At 39.4% G+C, this 17,702-nt stretch overlaps 1 protein-coding gene across 4 annotated transcripts in view; it reads right to left on the bottom strand.

The window, feature by feature from the left end:
• The window catches only part of STK3 (serine/threonine kinase 3), a 138,574-nt gene that overhangs the window by 113,954 nt on the left and 6,918 nt on the right, over positions 1–17,702 (bottom strand). For 3 of the 4 annotated variants that reach the window (XM_055704410.1, XM_055704412.1, XM_055704409.1), the window contains exons 2-4: positions 16,335–16,415; positions 15,745–15,873; positions 11,699–11,813 (exon numbers count right to left, since the gene is read on the bottom strand). In XM_055704410.1, coding sequence (XP_055560385.1) covers positions 11,699–11,813; positions 15,745–15,873; positions 16,335–16,415 — 325 coding nt within the window. Of the gene's footprint in view, positions 1–11,698; positions 11,814–15,744; positions 15,874–16,334; positions 16,416–16,923; positions 17,055–17,702 lie in introns of those variants that run through there. The other variant, XM_055704411.1, reaches the window with a different exon arrangement.

The raw sequence follows: 17,702 nt of genomic DNA, 5'->3' as shown, positions 1-17,702 counted from the left end.
TCACAGGCATTCTCCTTCCTGAGGGCCCCTCTGAAGGGGTCTGGGTCAGCTGAATTGCTTTAACTGCTTAAGTCCATTCCCAGCTGCTCTTTTTACACCAAGTAATACATGCACAATGAGCCTGATGCTTCCAGGAAGTATCACATTACTGCATCTAAACAGTCTGATTAGGTCAAGTACACTGGGTAAATCCACTCTCATGGCAAATAAAGGCACCATGGTATAAACATTCTTCCAGCAGAAGCTATGAAGCTGGAACATCATCGATCTTAGCATATTCACATACTTCTATTCTTCATTTACGTGATGACAAGGATGGAGAGATGAACAAATGAGCAGGGGAGAATAAATGACAGTTACTACAATACCCTTCCCGCTTTTAATATTTGAAGTATAACTTATGAATTAAGGCAAAAAGCTTCAGAGAGAAAAGTTGTTGTTACAGTTGCAGCTCTAGCCTGAAGTCAACATTAAATTCTGGTTCCCACTGTCTGCTCCAGACTTCAGTAAGACTGCACTCTCTTGAGGCCACTTTCCTTGAACATCTCTTTCACAGCAATCGCATTTCAGACTCTTTTTTTTTTTTAAGCAGATCTATATGCTCTGTGTGAGGACTTCTTCAAACAAAAATCACAGCTTATATCTTAAGTAATTTAGATATCATTATTTGGTACCTCACTCATGACAGCAAGGTTTGGTCTAAGACTTTCAATAATTGTCCCAAACTAATGGGGATAATCCCTTCTTCCTCCTATTATATAACTAAGGAGACACCTAAATATTACGATAATGACTGGAATAAGAACTCACTACCATAGGAGAATTACCAGTTTTACTCAAGTATAACAACTTAAGCATAGGATCATGTGAAGGAAGTGAGGCAGCATCATTCTTACTGAGCTCAAGTCATGCTGCACACATACAATCATATGGAAAATATGCTGCAATAAGCCCTGTTATGTTTATTGAATGACCCTTCACTGCACAGGTGATTATCAGTTATAATCAGGTGATTATCAGCTTTGTGGTTTGTACTATGTCATCCCAGTAACATTAAATTTTGTAATGTTTCTTGAATATAATATGCAACAGACCCCATTTTCTCTTCTCAAATTAGCATTTTCATACTGGATAATTCAAGATAGCGCTAACAAATCTGAATCCTGTGTCTGTAGTTTGAAAATTACTACAGTCAGCAGCAACATAAAATTATCTAAAACATATCTAGCAGCTCATATGGAAAACTTCAAGGAAATCTCAGGCACCTCCCACGGTCACATGCTCAACATCAGCTAGTACTAGTAAGTACACACAGGGAGATCAAGAACTGATTAGCATATGGAAGTCTGATTCCTTAGCCCTTATTCTTTACTACCAAGTTCCAACTTACTATACAACATCTATGAATTACTGAAGTGGCTAACGAGATGTTGAGCACAACTTTGGAAGTAATGCAGAACAGTACAGAGCCTCTCCAGCACTGTACTAAGTACAAATAACATGAGAAAAAAAGATTTTGACTATGATTAAGTAGCACAGCAACATGGATTTGTCACGTCTACACAGTTGTGATCAGCACAGATTTAGTTACTTTGGTTCTTCAAAGTCCTTTTCTGACAAAGCACTGTGAATAAGGTCAAGAGGCTCAGTGGAAGTCCTAACCACAGGTCAGTTAAAACAGCACAGCCACGTGCCTTTCAAACAGGAAGCACTTACTTGCGTTGTCGCTGTTTAAAAACAGCTTCACCATTATATAAAACACATTTGCACACAGATCATTTGGCTCACAAACGACACACCTATTCACACCACCCCCATTGACCCTGACAGCATCTCCAGGGGAGATCCTGAATAACCTGTATTAAGTGAACAAGGGTCAGCATGATATTGCCCTTGATCCTGCCAAACAAGGGGAAAAGCCTCAAGCAAAAGCAGATACACCTTCAGATCACCACCTTCCAGCAGGCCTGCTAACAGCAGCGAAGTATTAGTATTTTTATGAACACAGGATCCTCAGAGGAATGAGGACTCCTAGAGAGAAACAGGATCTACCTGACAAAGGAGGTCAAGAGTATCTTTGCCAACAGGCTTGCTAACCTAGTGAAAAGAACTTTAAACTAGGTTCCCCAGGGAACAGAAACCAAAGCCCTCATTTAAGTGGAGAAACAGAGAACAGGGAAGCTTGGAGAGGGTTCCAGAGGAAGTTTTCTCCCTTGCTTTTGGAGAAAGTAGGACAGATGGGTACACCTGAAACCCTGTCTACAGAAGTATACAGCCTGTGATGCAAACAGGAAAGGCTGCCAGCACGTGCACAACTGCAGAACGATGATGTCACTTGAATTAGAGGCTCAATGGGATAGCTCACACAACTAACACACTGTGAGACATGGGTGCAGGCTCCTCACAACAAGGAGGAGAGGTGGGTAGGGGTGAGCTGCACATGAACATGCAGCTCTGCTATGGAACCCTTAAACTTGCTGAGAGTTTATAAATCAAAACCAGAAGGGCAGCCTAAAAGATGGATGCCATCTGCTGCAAACCACCCAGTCAAAAAGGTGATGTAGGTGAAGTCATCAGCACTGGAAGAAGCCTCTGATCATAGGCCACTGTTTATGGGGGGTGGGAGGTGGGGTGTCAGCCACCTCGATACCTGTTGGGAGGGCAATATGGCAAGGTACAAAAAACAGGAGCAGTAATAAGTTTTACTGCAGGTGCTGCACAGGCCCACTACAGGAGATGTTCCACTAGACCAGATACTCATGAGTAGAGTAAGAACTTGCCAGGGATGGCAGAGGCAGCCTTGGCAAGTAACTATGAAATGGTGGAGGTTAAGTTACAGAGGGAAACGACAAAAGCAAGCAGCAGAACCAGATTTCCAGACAGCAAACCTCTGCTTGTTAAAGAACCTAGTAAGTGGGATTCCAGGGCATGCTCCCCAAAAGGGCAATGGAGCCTTGAAGAGCTGGTTGAGTATCAAGGGCAACCTCCTCAAAGTATGAAAACAGTCCTTTCTGACATGCAAGATAACAAGCAAAACCAGCAGGAGGTCATCTTGAATTAACTAGGAACTCCTGGCAGAGATAAAGTGCAAAAAACTGAAGCATATAACAGGAACAGTTTACTAAAGACAAATAAAGAAGTACTGCCTGGATACTAAGGGGCAGAATAAGGAAGGCCAAGGCCATGGTGGATTTGAAACTGGACAGCAATACAGAGGACAGCAAAAAGAGCTTGTACTGGCCTACATGTAGAAAAAAAGGAAAGAAAGGAAAAAAACTACAAGAAAAATGTTAGCCTGCTGCTAAATGGGGCGGTCCACCTGTTGACAGACAATGCAGAAATCTCCTAAGCATCTTCTTTGCATCCATCTGTAGTAGGGTTTCTCTGGCTCTCAGCTGTCTCTGCCTAGTAGCAAAGTGAAATAGATTGGGAGTTACTCTGGTAGATTGGACAAATGCAAATCCATGGGAGCAGACGAGACATATCTAAAGGTGCCAAGGAGCTGGCTAATGCGAACCCAAGGCTACTTCTTACCAACTTTCAAAAGTTACAGCAATCAGGGGATGTCCGTTATGACAACATCTTCAGAAAAGGCAAGAAGAATAATCCAAGGAACTACAGGCTGGCTAGCTTATCCTCAGTCCCCAGGATATTACGGGGAAAATCCTCTCAGAAGCTGATTTCTAGACGCACAAAGGGTAAAAAGGTGATTGGAAACAGCCAGCACAAGGTGACCAGAAGGAAATCATGCCAAATTAACCTGGCCACTTTCCTGTGACGATAAAGAGAAAGCCAAGGACATAATTTAGTTTGACTTTACCAAGGCTATTGACAGTCTCAAATAATATCTTTTTAGCCAAATCTGAGGACTCACGGAGAAGATGTGGAAGAACAGCTGGCTCAACAGTGGTTCAAAATGTAACCAAGAGCCAGTTATAAGTGATATGCCTAGATGGCTGATACTAGGGTGAATACTCCTGACATCTTCATCAAGAACCTGAGCTAGAACACATCCCCACCATGTTCGTGGATGATATGAAACAGAGGGGAAGCTGTCAACACACCAAAAGGCAGAGCTAACCACTCACAGGGACCTCAATGAGCTGGAGAAACTATGTTTGCAGCAAACCTGTAAGTCCCACACCTAGGACAGAAGAACACCATGCCATGAATAGTAGGAGCTGAGGATCAATGAAGCAGGTAGCACAACTGCAGGAAAGGTGCTGGGGCAGCTCCAGTAGACAAGCTGAACAGCAATATACCCTCACAGCAGGGAAGGCTCACCATATATTGGTGAGCATTAGGAAAGCACAGTCAGCAAGTCGGGTCAGGCAAATATTCCCCTTTATTTAGCACTTGTAAAGCCAAGTCTGGAATGCTGCACCCAGTTTCAGGCTACTATGAAAGATGCTGACAAACTGGTACATCCAGCAGTGGGGGCTAGAGCACCTGATGTACCAAGTTGACAGAGTGAATTCTTTAAAGTCTTTCAAGAAGAGTGAATATTTCTATGCATTTTTAAACAATCTAAAGGAGGGATAACAAAGTACCCTCAACAGAGGCAGAAACTTCTCAGAGTAGCAAAGAAAAAGAAGAATGGGCAACAGTCACAAGTTGTCACAAAGGAAGTTCAGTTAGATACAAGAAAGAAGTTCACAGGGCTGCAGAAACCGTTGTATTTCTCCCTCTTCAGATTTCAAGTTTCAGCTGAACAAGGTCCTGATTAACCTAATCAAACTACAGAGTTCACCTTCCTTAGAACAAGATATTCTATTAGATTACTTCCAGAGGTCCCTCTCCAACTTAAAATCATCACTTATTCCAAATCAATGGCATACTCTTCACCTCCTTCCTCACTACCTCTAAAATAAACATCCAATTTCAACAGGGTGACCTTTCTTTTACCTGCAGTTTTCCGATAATTCCTCACCACAACATACAGCAATAAATCCACCCCAACTTTAAACACATAATCTTTTATTGTAAAGTAAAATATATATGGAAGAAGGATACGCTGTTTTGACCTTAATGAAACCTGGCTTAATTCCTCAGACTGAGACAAATTTTATTGCCCAGATTAGAATTTTATAAGCAGAGAGGTTGACTCAATCTGGAAAGACATTAACAATTCAGCCGATACTTACAGCTCTCCAAGGCAAACAATGATGGGGTTCCTTGAGAGGAAAAAGCACTGTGGGGAGGCAGTAAGGTTAAACTTCCACCCTTTAGTACTAAAAAAATAAGACACTGTGAGTGTTTCGTGATGCAAGGTGTATATGGGGTAGCAATAGAGGACTGACCTCTCATTTATGTTAAACATTCATTTGAACAGCTGTCTCTGACTTGAACACATTAGTAAAAGTTCCTTTACATTCTGTTTTTACATAACCATTTTATTGTTTCAGCAACTTAAAACTGGCATTAACAAAAACTATATACAAGAGGGGAAAACAGCTACTGCTTACATTAACTAATTCTAACAATCTTTTCTTTGAAAATGAGTAACTGACTTCAAGCCACAGATGCAACTCCTGCCATTGTCCTAAAAATCTCCCCAATTTTGCTTTCTGAAGCTTGGGGGAAGGTGGGGAATGAAATGACATCTGTGGAATATGCAGCTAGACAGTCTGTACAGATAGAAAAAGCATGAAAATTCTATCCCCCTCTCAACATAATATAGCCTCCCTCAGCTTTTAGTGGTGACCCAACTGCAGAAAAAGATCAGTAGCAAATATAAACATAGTGAAACCCAGCAAGTACAGCCATTAGAACTGAAGCAGTATTTTGTAAGCTTTTTCCAAGAAGCACACTTTAAATACAGAAAGTTAGTGAATTATGTGATGCTAAGCATTTTAATATTACGTGGCTACCAACAGTTTTAAAACTGCCCACAAAGTGATCTCCAACATCTTATGCACCTGCCTCGGGTAATCTAGGTGGGAAACTACAGATACCATCCAGGAAGCTAATTCTCCTTAGAACTGACCTGTAGGTGTTCACAGTAGTATCCGATTAATTAATAACAGTATTTATTTTAATGGAAAGATGAAGGTCAGATAAATTTTGGAAAAGATAATTCTGTCTCCAGATCACCTCTTTTAGTATTTTGCAAATAAACACCAGACCTCAGATTATATACTATTTTAATAGCATATACAGTGATTCCTCACTGACTGAGCATGATCCACTAACACTGAGTCCTATAGAAAAAGGGGGAAGAGGGAACAATTAGCGTTTCACACTGCACACTTGCCAGAGGATGCTGCATGGCCAGTCTTAGCTCTGAACATCCCAACTTCTGAATGCTTTCTTTGACTGCCTTATTTGTTTGTAAATATATATACATACACAGTTTTTTTGGAAACAGATGAATGACAGTGTAGCTCTAACTTGCTCTTCTTTCATGACAATTAACATATAATATGCACCTTATTTCTGGCACACAAACACCTCTTTTCCTGAGATGAAAACTACTTTTCTATTATGAGCCCATTTCCAAGCAGATGGGTACAGTTTTACCGCAATGTTTCAAAAAAGCTTACCAAAAAAAAAAAATCTCATTTTAAGATTCCAATACCACAACCCATTTTTGAAGGAATCAACAATGCTACTATGAAAGAACAAAGGAAAAATAATCCCTAAAAATTGAGATAACGCCACCCAGCAGCAATGTGTAATCTGTGATCGTTAACAGTCAATCATTCAAAACCATAATAAGGATTTTATTAGACAAGCACTGAATAACCTCTGCATCACACTGCAGAAGCTTTTGACTTTAGTTTGTAAGGCTAGATACACAGTAAGGCAACCAGGACATTAGGATCAACTTCTTTCTTCCTCAGTCTGGCTGTATAGAAAAGTACTTGAAGAGTCTTGGCCTAAAGACCAGTCCAAACAGCAACACAGCTGACTGGCCCACTGATTCAAATCACCTCCCAGAAGGCTTACCAACAGAACATGGTCAGCAGTATGTCCAGGATGGACTTGTCCATTGCCATACCTTCTGGCCACCGAGATCAGTCAAACAAGTTAGCCAGCACAGAAGGAATTTCAGTCCTTGTGTATAGACTGTCTGGCTATTAGTTAATCCATGTGGGCTCAACTGAGGAAGCTACACAGTGATAGATGCTACTTAAACAGAAAAACATAGGAGTTATCTAAGGCCTAATAACCAATCTAGAGCTGCAAATCACATTACTGCAGCAAAGGCATATAAATTAAAACTATTTTAATTGTGAAGTTATTGAGAAACATGACTGCTTAAAACTGCAAAATAACATTTTGCAAAGTACCTTTAGCGTAGAAAGGTAACAAAGGTCTGCCCTGGACCCCCATGGTAGCATATAGAGAAAGCAAAACCAGGACATTTAAACACAGAATCCAGAGATTCAGATACACTATTCATTTGAATTACTGGAGCTTAAACACAAGAAAACAGGAATTAGATAAGAAAACACAGCAGAAGATAATCAACAAGAACACATGAGGCAATGTATATGTAACTGATAAATAAATTTGTATGCAAAAGGAAGTCACAGTTTAGATACAAGATGCAGGACCTCTGGACCCAACAGCACACCACCTGTACAGTAGTACATTGCTATGCTTGTCACTTACGATACTGCCCCATATAAGGTTTTATCTCAAACTCACTGCATAGCCACTGTGTGGTATGCTACAGCCAACTGTATTTGGTCCCTGAAAGAGAGGATTAGGATGACTCAATCACGATCAGTGGATTAGCAAGTCCACCCTAAATTAGAAAGGCAGGGTTGCCTATGTGTCAGTACTCCCCACTATGTTAATAGCAGCCAGCAGGACTTAAAAGTATTGCTTCACATTGTAATTATTCTATTGCAAGCTGCCGCTGGAAAAGTCAGTCTCATTCCTTATTTTCCTTCCCTTTCCCCACTGCTCATTCCTAATGTCACTCTTGCATCGCATCCAGCCACTGTGCTGCCATAATAAATCCCAAGTTACTTCACAAGGGGGTGGAGAAGAGGCTAGAGGAAGAAGTTCCCTCATCAGATCATCAAGCTTATCCAAGATCACCCTGCAGCCACACACAATCAATGCATCCAAGGCATGGAAAACACAGGAACACGTCAGCTAGGTTAGAGAGTAACAGCAGAACTGCCCTTTCTGGCAGCATCCCACAGTTTGACTGTGTAAGACAAATGTACATCACAAATCAGTCTCTAAGAAAAGCAGACAAAACTAGATGTACAGCTTTGTTGCCTTGGACCAATAAACACCACATCTCAGTGAGCTAACAGGCATCGTAAGCTTGCTCTAGTGCTGATCTGATCTGCCTGGCATACTAGAAGACTCTGGGGAAGAATTCCAGGGGTCAATTTAACTTCAAAGTAGCGGCTTGGGCCTCTTGGACAAAAACCTGCTCCTGTTAAGCTGAAAACCTCTCTATATGAACAGGCTCCCAACAGTCAGTAGTAATTTCCGTATCTTGGAATTCTGCATCCCTCATTTTTGGTATATTAGAGCAAAGCCTAGTGCTATTCACCTTCTAGACAAACAACAAAACTTTTGAAGAAGTATGGGAAACAGATACAGGAAAAAGATTGATAAATTCTTAGTTCTAGAGATAAGCAACAAGGGCAAATTATAGTAATGTTTCCTCCCCAAATATGAGGAGACATCCACCATTTCCCATGACTTATTTTGTATGATCATAGACTCATGCAAGTTGAAAAAGAGGTTTAAGAAAATCAAGTCCAAATGATGACCCTAACAACCACTGCATTGAAGTAAGGGCTCTTACTTCAATTCTCTCTTCCTCGGTTTCTTTTCCTTACATATGGGAGAAGCAAGAAACAAACTTTTCCTTGGCCCAGCCACAGTCTTCATTTGACAACTTAGGAAAACTACAGAACACATAACTCTGTATCTGGGCCTATTCAATAAATATTCTAACAAAATAAGAATCAATTCCCCCCTCACTTCCAAGTGAAGACATTTCTTTTTTTCTTTTGAAAAGTACAGAGAAACCATTTCTTGTTTCCATATTAAAAAAAAAAAAAAAAGTTTTTTGAAGGTCACCAACAGAATGCTGAAGTACTTTAAGCAGCCTCATTCCAGTAACACAGTCATAAGCTTTCCATCACACGGCAGTCTGGGTGATCAGGTCACTGCTCCACAAAGAACAGGAGAAATCAAACAATTCCAAAGCCTCCATCTAAAACTTCTAAAACATCCAAGACATAGGTACAGCAAGTGAAGAAAAGGAGGAGTTTGCTTTGCTTTTTTTGTTATATGCATCAGAACATCACCTATCCTAAGCCAGAATGAAAGTTCTGTTTAGCCCAGTAGCCTGTCTGAATGTAAGCACATGTCAAGTAAACGGTGATAGCTGTCTGCTTCACCTTCCCAGAGACCCGAAGCATATGGATTTCCTGCTCCAGCCATTAAACATTTGCATTTAGGCCCAGTCATTTCTTCCTGGTCTTATTCAAATGCCTTTGGAAAACGAACTGTTAGCTTCTATAAGATCTTCTATAACTATACAGTAGACCTTACGATCATGCATAGAGAAAAAAATTTTGGTTTGGATCTACTAACACAAGTGATCTCCTGTTTTGTAATAAACAGTAAGATACAGCCATGTCTAACTCACTGGGTTTTGTGCTACTCATGATTTTCAAAACCTTCCACCATGCCGCTCCCTCCAAGTACCCGTTCTCAACACAAGTATCCTAATCCATTTGCTATCTCCTTCTGGAGAAGTATTCTTTACTTCTGATAACCCTTGTCACCTTTCTTTAGCTTCCAGAGCTCTGTTATGTCCTTGGTACTATGGTAATCTTTGGCAACCACTTTACTTGTTCAATTATTTCTCAACATTAAGCTGAAGCACTCATGAACCTGTATAGAGATTTTGCCTCCCCCACGAAGACAAATGTTTCTCTTCACATAAATTTATTTTCTCAGCCAGACACTCAGTACCCTAAAGGTTTTCATGTTTTTCCTTGTTTTTCTTATTAGGAATACAACCTCTCTCATCAGTATTTCTACCCTCTTTCCCAAAGAGGACAGCACAGACCCATGTAGTATTCCAAAAATTACTATTACTCATGCCCTCTTTTTTTATATTTAAACCAACTACCCATTTATGACAGAACTCCTTATTTACTGCACTACAGGTGTATTTCTTGAAGAGCCTCTGTATGGATGTCTAACCACAAACCTTTCAGTACAAAGCACTTCCAGACCAACTTTACACTAACCAACATTATTTGTGTGCCCAACAACTCTTTTATAGGACTCCACCAGCCATGTGCTACACGACTTGCCTTTATAAAAGGTATGTTAAGTTTACATGTATTTATTGATTATTCTATTTCTCAGAATAGAATCTATGCTATTTAATCATATCAACCTTAACCACAAACAGCAGAAGAGTTAGTTTTTGTGATTATTGGTATGCATTTGCTCTGAGACTCAAACATGAGATTCCCTCAAAACTCTAACAGCTCTAATATGTCAACATCCTAAAACAGATATAAGAAACTAGACTGCCTGATTTATTTAATGTAAACACACACGTATGTACACCTTTTTCTTTTAAATAAAAAATTCTAGCATGTTCTATTGATGTACACACAAGTTAGCTCTCTATTTTTCTAAACCCTGTTTTAAATCTTGGAGGGTTTGGGGGGGTTTTTGGGGGGGAGTTTTGTTGGTTTTTTTTTTTAATTCTGGACTAGCTTGCACCATTTCTTATTGGAGTTACTGACTGTGATAATATACAGCTGTAATGACACCAGTTTTAAAGGCTGCAGGAACTCCAGCTATCTCCCTTTTTTTTTTTTTTTTTTTTTTTTTTTTTGCTTTTCCCCAGTCATCAGTTCAACATTACAGCAGCCCTGATACAAGCCACCTTTTCCAAAGGGGTTCCCTCTACTCTGGACATCACTCCAACTTCCTAATAAATCTAATTCCATTTTCCACTATGTCTTATTTTCTAAATATTGTTTTTTTCTCCTTCTCTTTCCCTCTCTGCTCCCAGATATGGTGCAAGGAACATTTCAGAGTGTGTTTACAAAATGTAAAGTAAAAACTAACAGTTCTTGGTTGTAAAATTAATACATTGCGTTACAGCCTGCTACTGAAGACAATGGACTCAAAGGAACTAAAGATTAATTGACATCTACAACAAAACATTTTTCAGAGAAGCCCTTTCTTAAGTAAAATTAACAAAGCCTGTTTCCTACAGGTTTGCATCCTCCTCTTCATTATTGCTGTTCCAAGCCCATGAAGGCTCTTCCATACAACCCTCATTTTGGTTCCCTCTCACATTCCTCAATTGCTGTCCCTTTGTCTCCTCATTCCTTGAGTAATGCCAATTACTTCTCACACTCTCTAATTCCCGAGTGAGAGCAAGACAATTCTATGCCTGCTGCCAAACCACACATGTACCAAGTGGCTGGCTGACAGACAGTGAGGTGGAAGGGTAGAGAGAAGAAACGGCAAACAATTTTGCCATTTGCTTCTGCTGATCATGACTCAACAGAGGAACAAACAGTCAGAGCAACTGTGTGAGCTTGTTTCCTGAGGAACCAAGGCAGAAATACACCCCTTGGCATCAGCCAAGATCTTCTCTCATAACTCTTCTAGCTTGTAGTCTTAAATCAGTCTAATTTTAAAGAGTGTTATACATTTTTTGGAAAAAAAAACAACTCACCGTTTTATTACGAAGTCTAATTATGTCAGAAACAGAGCCAGCTCCACAATATTCCATAACAATCCAGAGATCTGTGTTCTTAAAATAGCTGCCATAGTACTTGACAACATAGGGACTAGATAGGAAAAAAGTCAAATAGATTAATTCTTAGCAGGGAAGAAAAAATATCATAATCACAAGTATTGTTAGAAATTAGTTTGACACACACTAAAGAGCAAGTGTAATCAAATACACTTTTAAATTGTAATTCACTTAACTAATGCCCTGTTCAAATAGTCTGTTTATTAAAATAATAAAAGAACTAGTAACTCTCTCTCTCTCACAAGCTTTCAGTGATATTCAAATACAGACAGTTTTCCCAAACACCAGTCTTCCGATATAAAGCTTTGTTTTTCCTTCCTCTAAGGCCTCTCAATTTTTAACTCTTCTCACAAAGTTATTGGATATTTCCCTTCTTTGAGAGGATGCCTTGTTTTCTTCTCTCCTACACAAAAAAAAAACCCATGGAAACTCACCCATGTTTTCCTGGTTTTGCAAGCATGAACTTATTTCAAGTATGGGGCTAGACCTCAATGTTAAACAGAATGTAGTGTTGGTTTGAACAAGACTTCTGGATTTGCAAATGTATTTCCATATTGAACTGTCTCATGTGAGGAGACAGTACCGTCATAAACAGAACATACTGCTTTGCTACTCATCAGTTTGTCACTTGACATAATACTTCCTTGGAAGCAATTGCAAAAGAAGGGCAGAAACAGATGTGGTAAATGTAACAATGATCATCCTTCAGAAAAGTGATTAGATGGTGTATTTATGGAAATTAAATGTTGGAGGGTTGGGGGTTTTTTTGCAGAAACTTAAGTAAAGGAGGTTACAGTTAGATTGCCATCCACCTCCTACAAAGTCAGGAAGTAAGATACTGAGATCTCAGACAGCGGCTTCTGGTCAGAACACCTGCATTGAAGGGTGGAATCAGACACTTGTGCTGATCCTGAAATACAATTCTTTGCTCCAAAACATTCGGCAGCAACGTGTTTTGTTGGAAAGCTGATGGAGGAAAAAAGAGAGGACCTATGCTTGATTCCTGCAACATGGTGCTATCTTTATAAAAGATGGTCAAAACTATCATCAAACTACTTCATTAGAGAGCAACTGTTAGTACTATAGCAACTTGCTTTTACAGAAGGCAAGGTTGGTCAGTTCCCTCCCAGCTAGTCAAAATGTCTACCATTTAGAAGTATGCCATACAGATCTTGCCTTTTATAAACTCCTGAAGTGAGGAAGGTTACTATTACTTCTGAAGGAAAACCCACTGGTTTTCATGACCGTATCTTGCCAGATCTACACTATGCTAGTGTTCCCAGCAAAAACTGGGTATTATTAAAAATCAGAACAAGATGATCTCTTGAAAATATCAAGTGCTGTACAATCTCAAAACACTGTTTAAATTTGCTTAAAGCCTCATCCCAGTTAACTACATGGGCCAGCCTTTTCCATATCAATAGCTTGCCTTAGAATCTACACTTTTTCCCCTTAAAAGAGCTTCAGCACATACAGTATAGCTAGTTCTAGCAACAGGCATGGAGGAGGAAGGAAGGGTAAAGCATTAAGACTTAATCACCTTCTATTTGAGATGCTGCAACAGCTCAGTGCTTCTCTATAACATCAGTGGAATCATCACATGTAAAAATAAAGCACTAAGTGCACCATCCCTCCCGTCAGTACTGCACAGCACTCACTGTATTTGCACAAAGGCACACAATGTATATACAAGGACATGATGCAGGGCTGCAGCCCAACCCTTCTTTTCAACCAGAGAATGGCTGCATTTTGTCCAGTGAAGGAAGAGTTTGTGTTCTAAAATTCTCAACTCTAACTTTGGGGAAGGAGGAGGGGTGTGTATAAGTAATACAACAGTACACATCCACTAGATACCAAACGCAACATGTTGTTCAGAAAAAAAGTAGAAAAAAAAAACGAACAAGGGCAGAGAAAAGCGGGGCAGGACACACAAATAAGATGATGAGTAGGCCTACATAGGACAACAATGAAAATGTCACAAGCAGCATAGTGTATAAAGAAAAGTGAAAAATTCAGAAGATTCTCAAGTATCACCAGTTCTTTCCTCCATCAGTATATTTCACAGACATTTGGTTTAAGTATCTATTTCAACCCTGGTCTAGTACTAACAGACTAACTAACATACTACTTCTTGAACCTATGCCACTGCTTCCAGTCAGCTCATGTGGCTCAAACCCCATGCAGCAACTAAGGACGGCTACCCTATCATTGGCCCCACAGAAGAACTCCTTCTGAGAATTCATAAGGTACTATGGCACTATTTTCTAATTTATTTAATGCCTTCCTTTATGTACAGGGAAAGAAACAAAGCTGAGGAGATAAAAAGAAGTAAGAGCACAGCAACAAAAAGAATCAAAGTAAACATATTGTTAACTACTCTTCCAGTGCAGAGGAAGAGTTGAGGACCTACTCTGGGGATCAAATCTAGTTCTACAGTTAAGCAGACAAAGAAAGATTGCTGCTTCCTTTTTAATCTGTATCTGTTAAAAACTCAGCTGGCCAGACAGACAAAAAAAGTCTCATAAGGACGAAAAGGATTAAGAGGAGCCCAAAAATACCAGTAGGTCCCAAATCCTTTTAATAACACCTGAAATGACCTTATCACGCATCTTTGTGTAATGTGGGAAAAAAAAACTTAAATCCTTCCTTTTCCTTCCATTTCCCTGCCTACATACTTAACAACCTTCTAGCTTCCAGAGCACTCAGTGCCAGAAGGGAATGGCTTACAAGGTTCAGTGTGTTCATAGGTCACAAACACTCAGATCAGGGCTTGGGCTTGCTGGCAGAGGTTCTAAAGAAATTTGAAGAACAGTTGCATTCTCATATACTAGATATAATGTACTCCAAGGTCTCTACCTCTATATTTAAGCATAAATATCTGAATCTTCTCTTCTCCTTCATGACCCCATAGACAAGATCATGCTGTGGAATGGTACAATCAAGCTCTATCTAGCACCTGAGCAAAACATTCAGCAACAAATCTGAATGAATTCAGACTGCCTTAAAAGGATTATCTTTAAATCTGAGATGAGTACTGCTCATTGCCAAACGAGCAAATTTTTCATTTAAAGACAGACAACACCGAAACACCACAAAAGCACAAACACAATTCAGAAGTAAAAGACCACTTGCTATAATACAATTCACCAAGTTCATGACTAAAGCAATGAATATTTTATTTAAAATTTCACCTAACTAGAGAGTGTAAAACTTTCCTGTTTGCACTTCAGGTAACAAGCAACAGACTCCTGTATCACTCAGACATGAATACTCACCCTAGTAAACCTGATTTTGAAGTTACAGCCAAAGACTTAAAAGATTATCTCCCAAAAATATACAAATAAAAACACTGATAACTCCATAGAAGAAAGGAAATGCCAATTAATTTCTACATCCTTGCAGACACTTGATGTTAATGGAATTCCTATAACACTAGCAATCATAAGATACTTTGTGAACAAGTGTAAGGTAACAGTCCTTCTTCAAAACTATTACCAGACTGTTCCCTTTTTAAAGGTTAAGTTCCTGCATGAAAGAGGCAACCGACAGAATACCATTTTGTAAGTTAAACTGCTAGCTGTTAATCTTGTGCCAGAAACATCTTTATCGATCTTATGAAAAAAGTAACTCAGAATTCACACGGCCTATGATATTTACAGGAAATACTAACCTTTGGGCTTGCCAGTGCAAGCAAAGTGAAGCAAGCATGGAAAATTCTAAGCAGAAGCAAGTACTTATTCCTTCATCAGTTTCTATTAGGGACACTATTTGTATTTCCTTCAATCCAAACTAAGGATAGCAGGAAATTGGCAAAGTGGTTCCTTTCAGCAAATCGTCCAACACAAACTGCTTTAATTTTCCATGCAAAAAAAAAGTTTGCCGCTGCATATATTTCAGCTGTATTTACAAGTACAAACACATTTTCACGTAGACTTTTTGAGAGGGAGCAAAATTGTCATACCTACCTGTCACACTGTTGCATTATAGAGATTTCTTTAATTATTTCTTGAAGATCTGACTCCACGGGGACCTGTTTAATTGCTACAACTTGTCCAGATTCTTTGTGTATTGCTTTAAACACACTACCATAAGACCTAAAAAGAGAGAATTTAAAAATTAGAGGGGGGGGGGGGGAGAGAGAGAGATATAAAAACCCTGTTTCTCATTTCCATTACGCAGAAACTTTTAAAAGTCACAGAAGCCATATGTTCACACAGAAGTATGAGGGATTTTTCAGGCTGCAAAACAATCAGTTCTATCAGGACTTCAGGAAAGACATACCTCTGAATAATAATCTTTGTCAAGATGTGGACTAACTCCAGTACAGATGCAAGCACCTTTGCTGCCTTAATAAAAAAGGGACATCAAAATGCACGGATGTATTTGGGGAAGCATGAAAGTCTACTGACGCATGCATTTGCTTTATTATCAAAACTTGCCTAGGGAAGTATTCCTTAGGACATTTACAGTCACTCTGTCTGTAACTTAATATTCCAACACATGCTTTATATACCATTTCCCTCTGATCCCATCCCTCATAAATAGCTGCACTTACCCTTCACCAAGTTTCTCCAGAACATCAAAGACTTCTTCAGGCTGTTTAGTTAAACTATCTTCACTTAGCTTTTTCAGTTTGCTAAAAGACAGACAAAAGTTATTTGTTTGTTTGTGGGAAGGAAAGACACAGAACTCAAGCAAGTTTTCATACAAATCAGCGGACAAAAAAAAAATACACTCCAATGAAAATAAAATGCTTAAAGTGCAGTAATAAAATTTTAATCAACCATCATATGATGAAGAAAGTTATAACAACTTTTGTCATTATCACTTTTCCACTAATGTTTGCTCAATTCAAAGCAGTATGGGACCAATTCACTGTCCAAGCCACTTCCTTTGCTGAAGCAGAAACAGCCAAAGGCTACTGTAAAGTTCACCATTAGTCAAAAAGCAGCCAGCATGCAAACACATGCTCATTACTGCCTAGACTACACCATGCTGTTATTTAAGAAAGTATAAACCAATCCTTCGCCCACATGAGGTATCCACTTTCTAAATGATATCACTCATAAGCCAGTGATTTACATCAAGTTAGAAAAACTTGACTGTAGTCAAGATGACTCTGGGAGCAGATGGTAGCACTTCACCTTCACAGGTGGCAGCAGAACATTGAACTTCCAAGAGCTGAGTACTCTTAAGAGTTGTTGGAGCAGTCCTTTTTGCATCTTTTTGAAGTTAAAGGGACAGGTGCAACAAAATATCTTGTTACATACCACCATATTTTGCCCTCCAGTTCTCTCTCACGCAGTCTCAAAATCACTCAATATCACCCTACTATTTCTCCTAGCACCTTCAACTCACTCTTACCACTGTCCTTTGTCCTTTACAAGCAGCCCTAGCCTTTCCTTGGTCTCCAGCATTCCAATCTACCCAGCCCTCCAGACTCCAGGCAGGTCTCTGAACACAACTTGGCTGCAAGCTTGCAATGGAGCTGACACTGAACATAGACCAGGAAAATACAACCACAGACACATTGCAGTGATGCTGGGTAGCTGCAACACATAAATCCTTCACCCTAAAAAAGTTATAGGGAATTTTGCTGCAAGATTGAATCAAAAAGTTCACATTACATGATAGCCAAGGGTACTTTTAAAGTAGAAGATGAGGGGAAGAATAGCTAATGCTGTAGTGTTAGATATAGACAATGTATTCCATATGCAGGAGGAGGAAAAAGGAAACAGGAAAAAAAAAAAGGAGAAAAAAAAAGAAACTTTGAAGCACAGCAGATCATTGAGAATTTATGGAAAGTAAGTTACCCTGTGACATCTTCCTGGAAATTAATACAAAATAGGGAAAGGCAGGCACAGACAGAAAAGATTATAAAGTCTTAACATTGGAAAAATGCATTCAAAAGAAACTCCTTCAT

The sequence above is a fragment of the Falco cherrug genome, chromosome 3 (genome assembly GCF_023634085.1).
Source record: "Falco cherrug isolate bFalChe1 chromosome 3, bFalChe1.pri, whole genome shotgun sequence".
Classification (NCBI taxonomy): Eukaryota; Metazoa; Chordata; class Aves; order Falconiformes; family Falconidae; genus Falco; species Falco cherrug.
The sequence above is the reverse complement of the archived record's forward strand: the minus strand, read 5'-3'. Positions and strand labels throughout refer to the sequence as shown.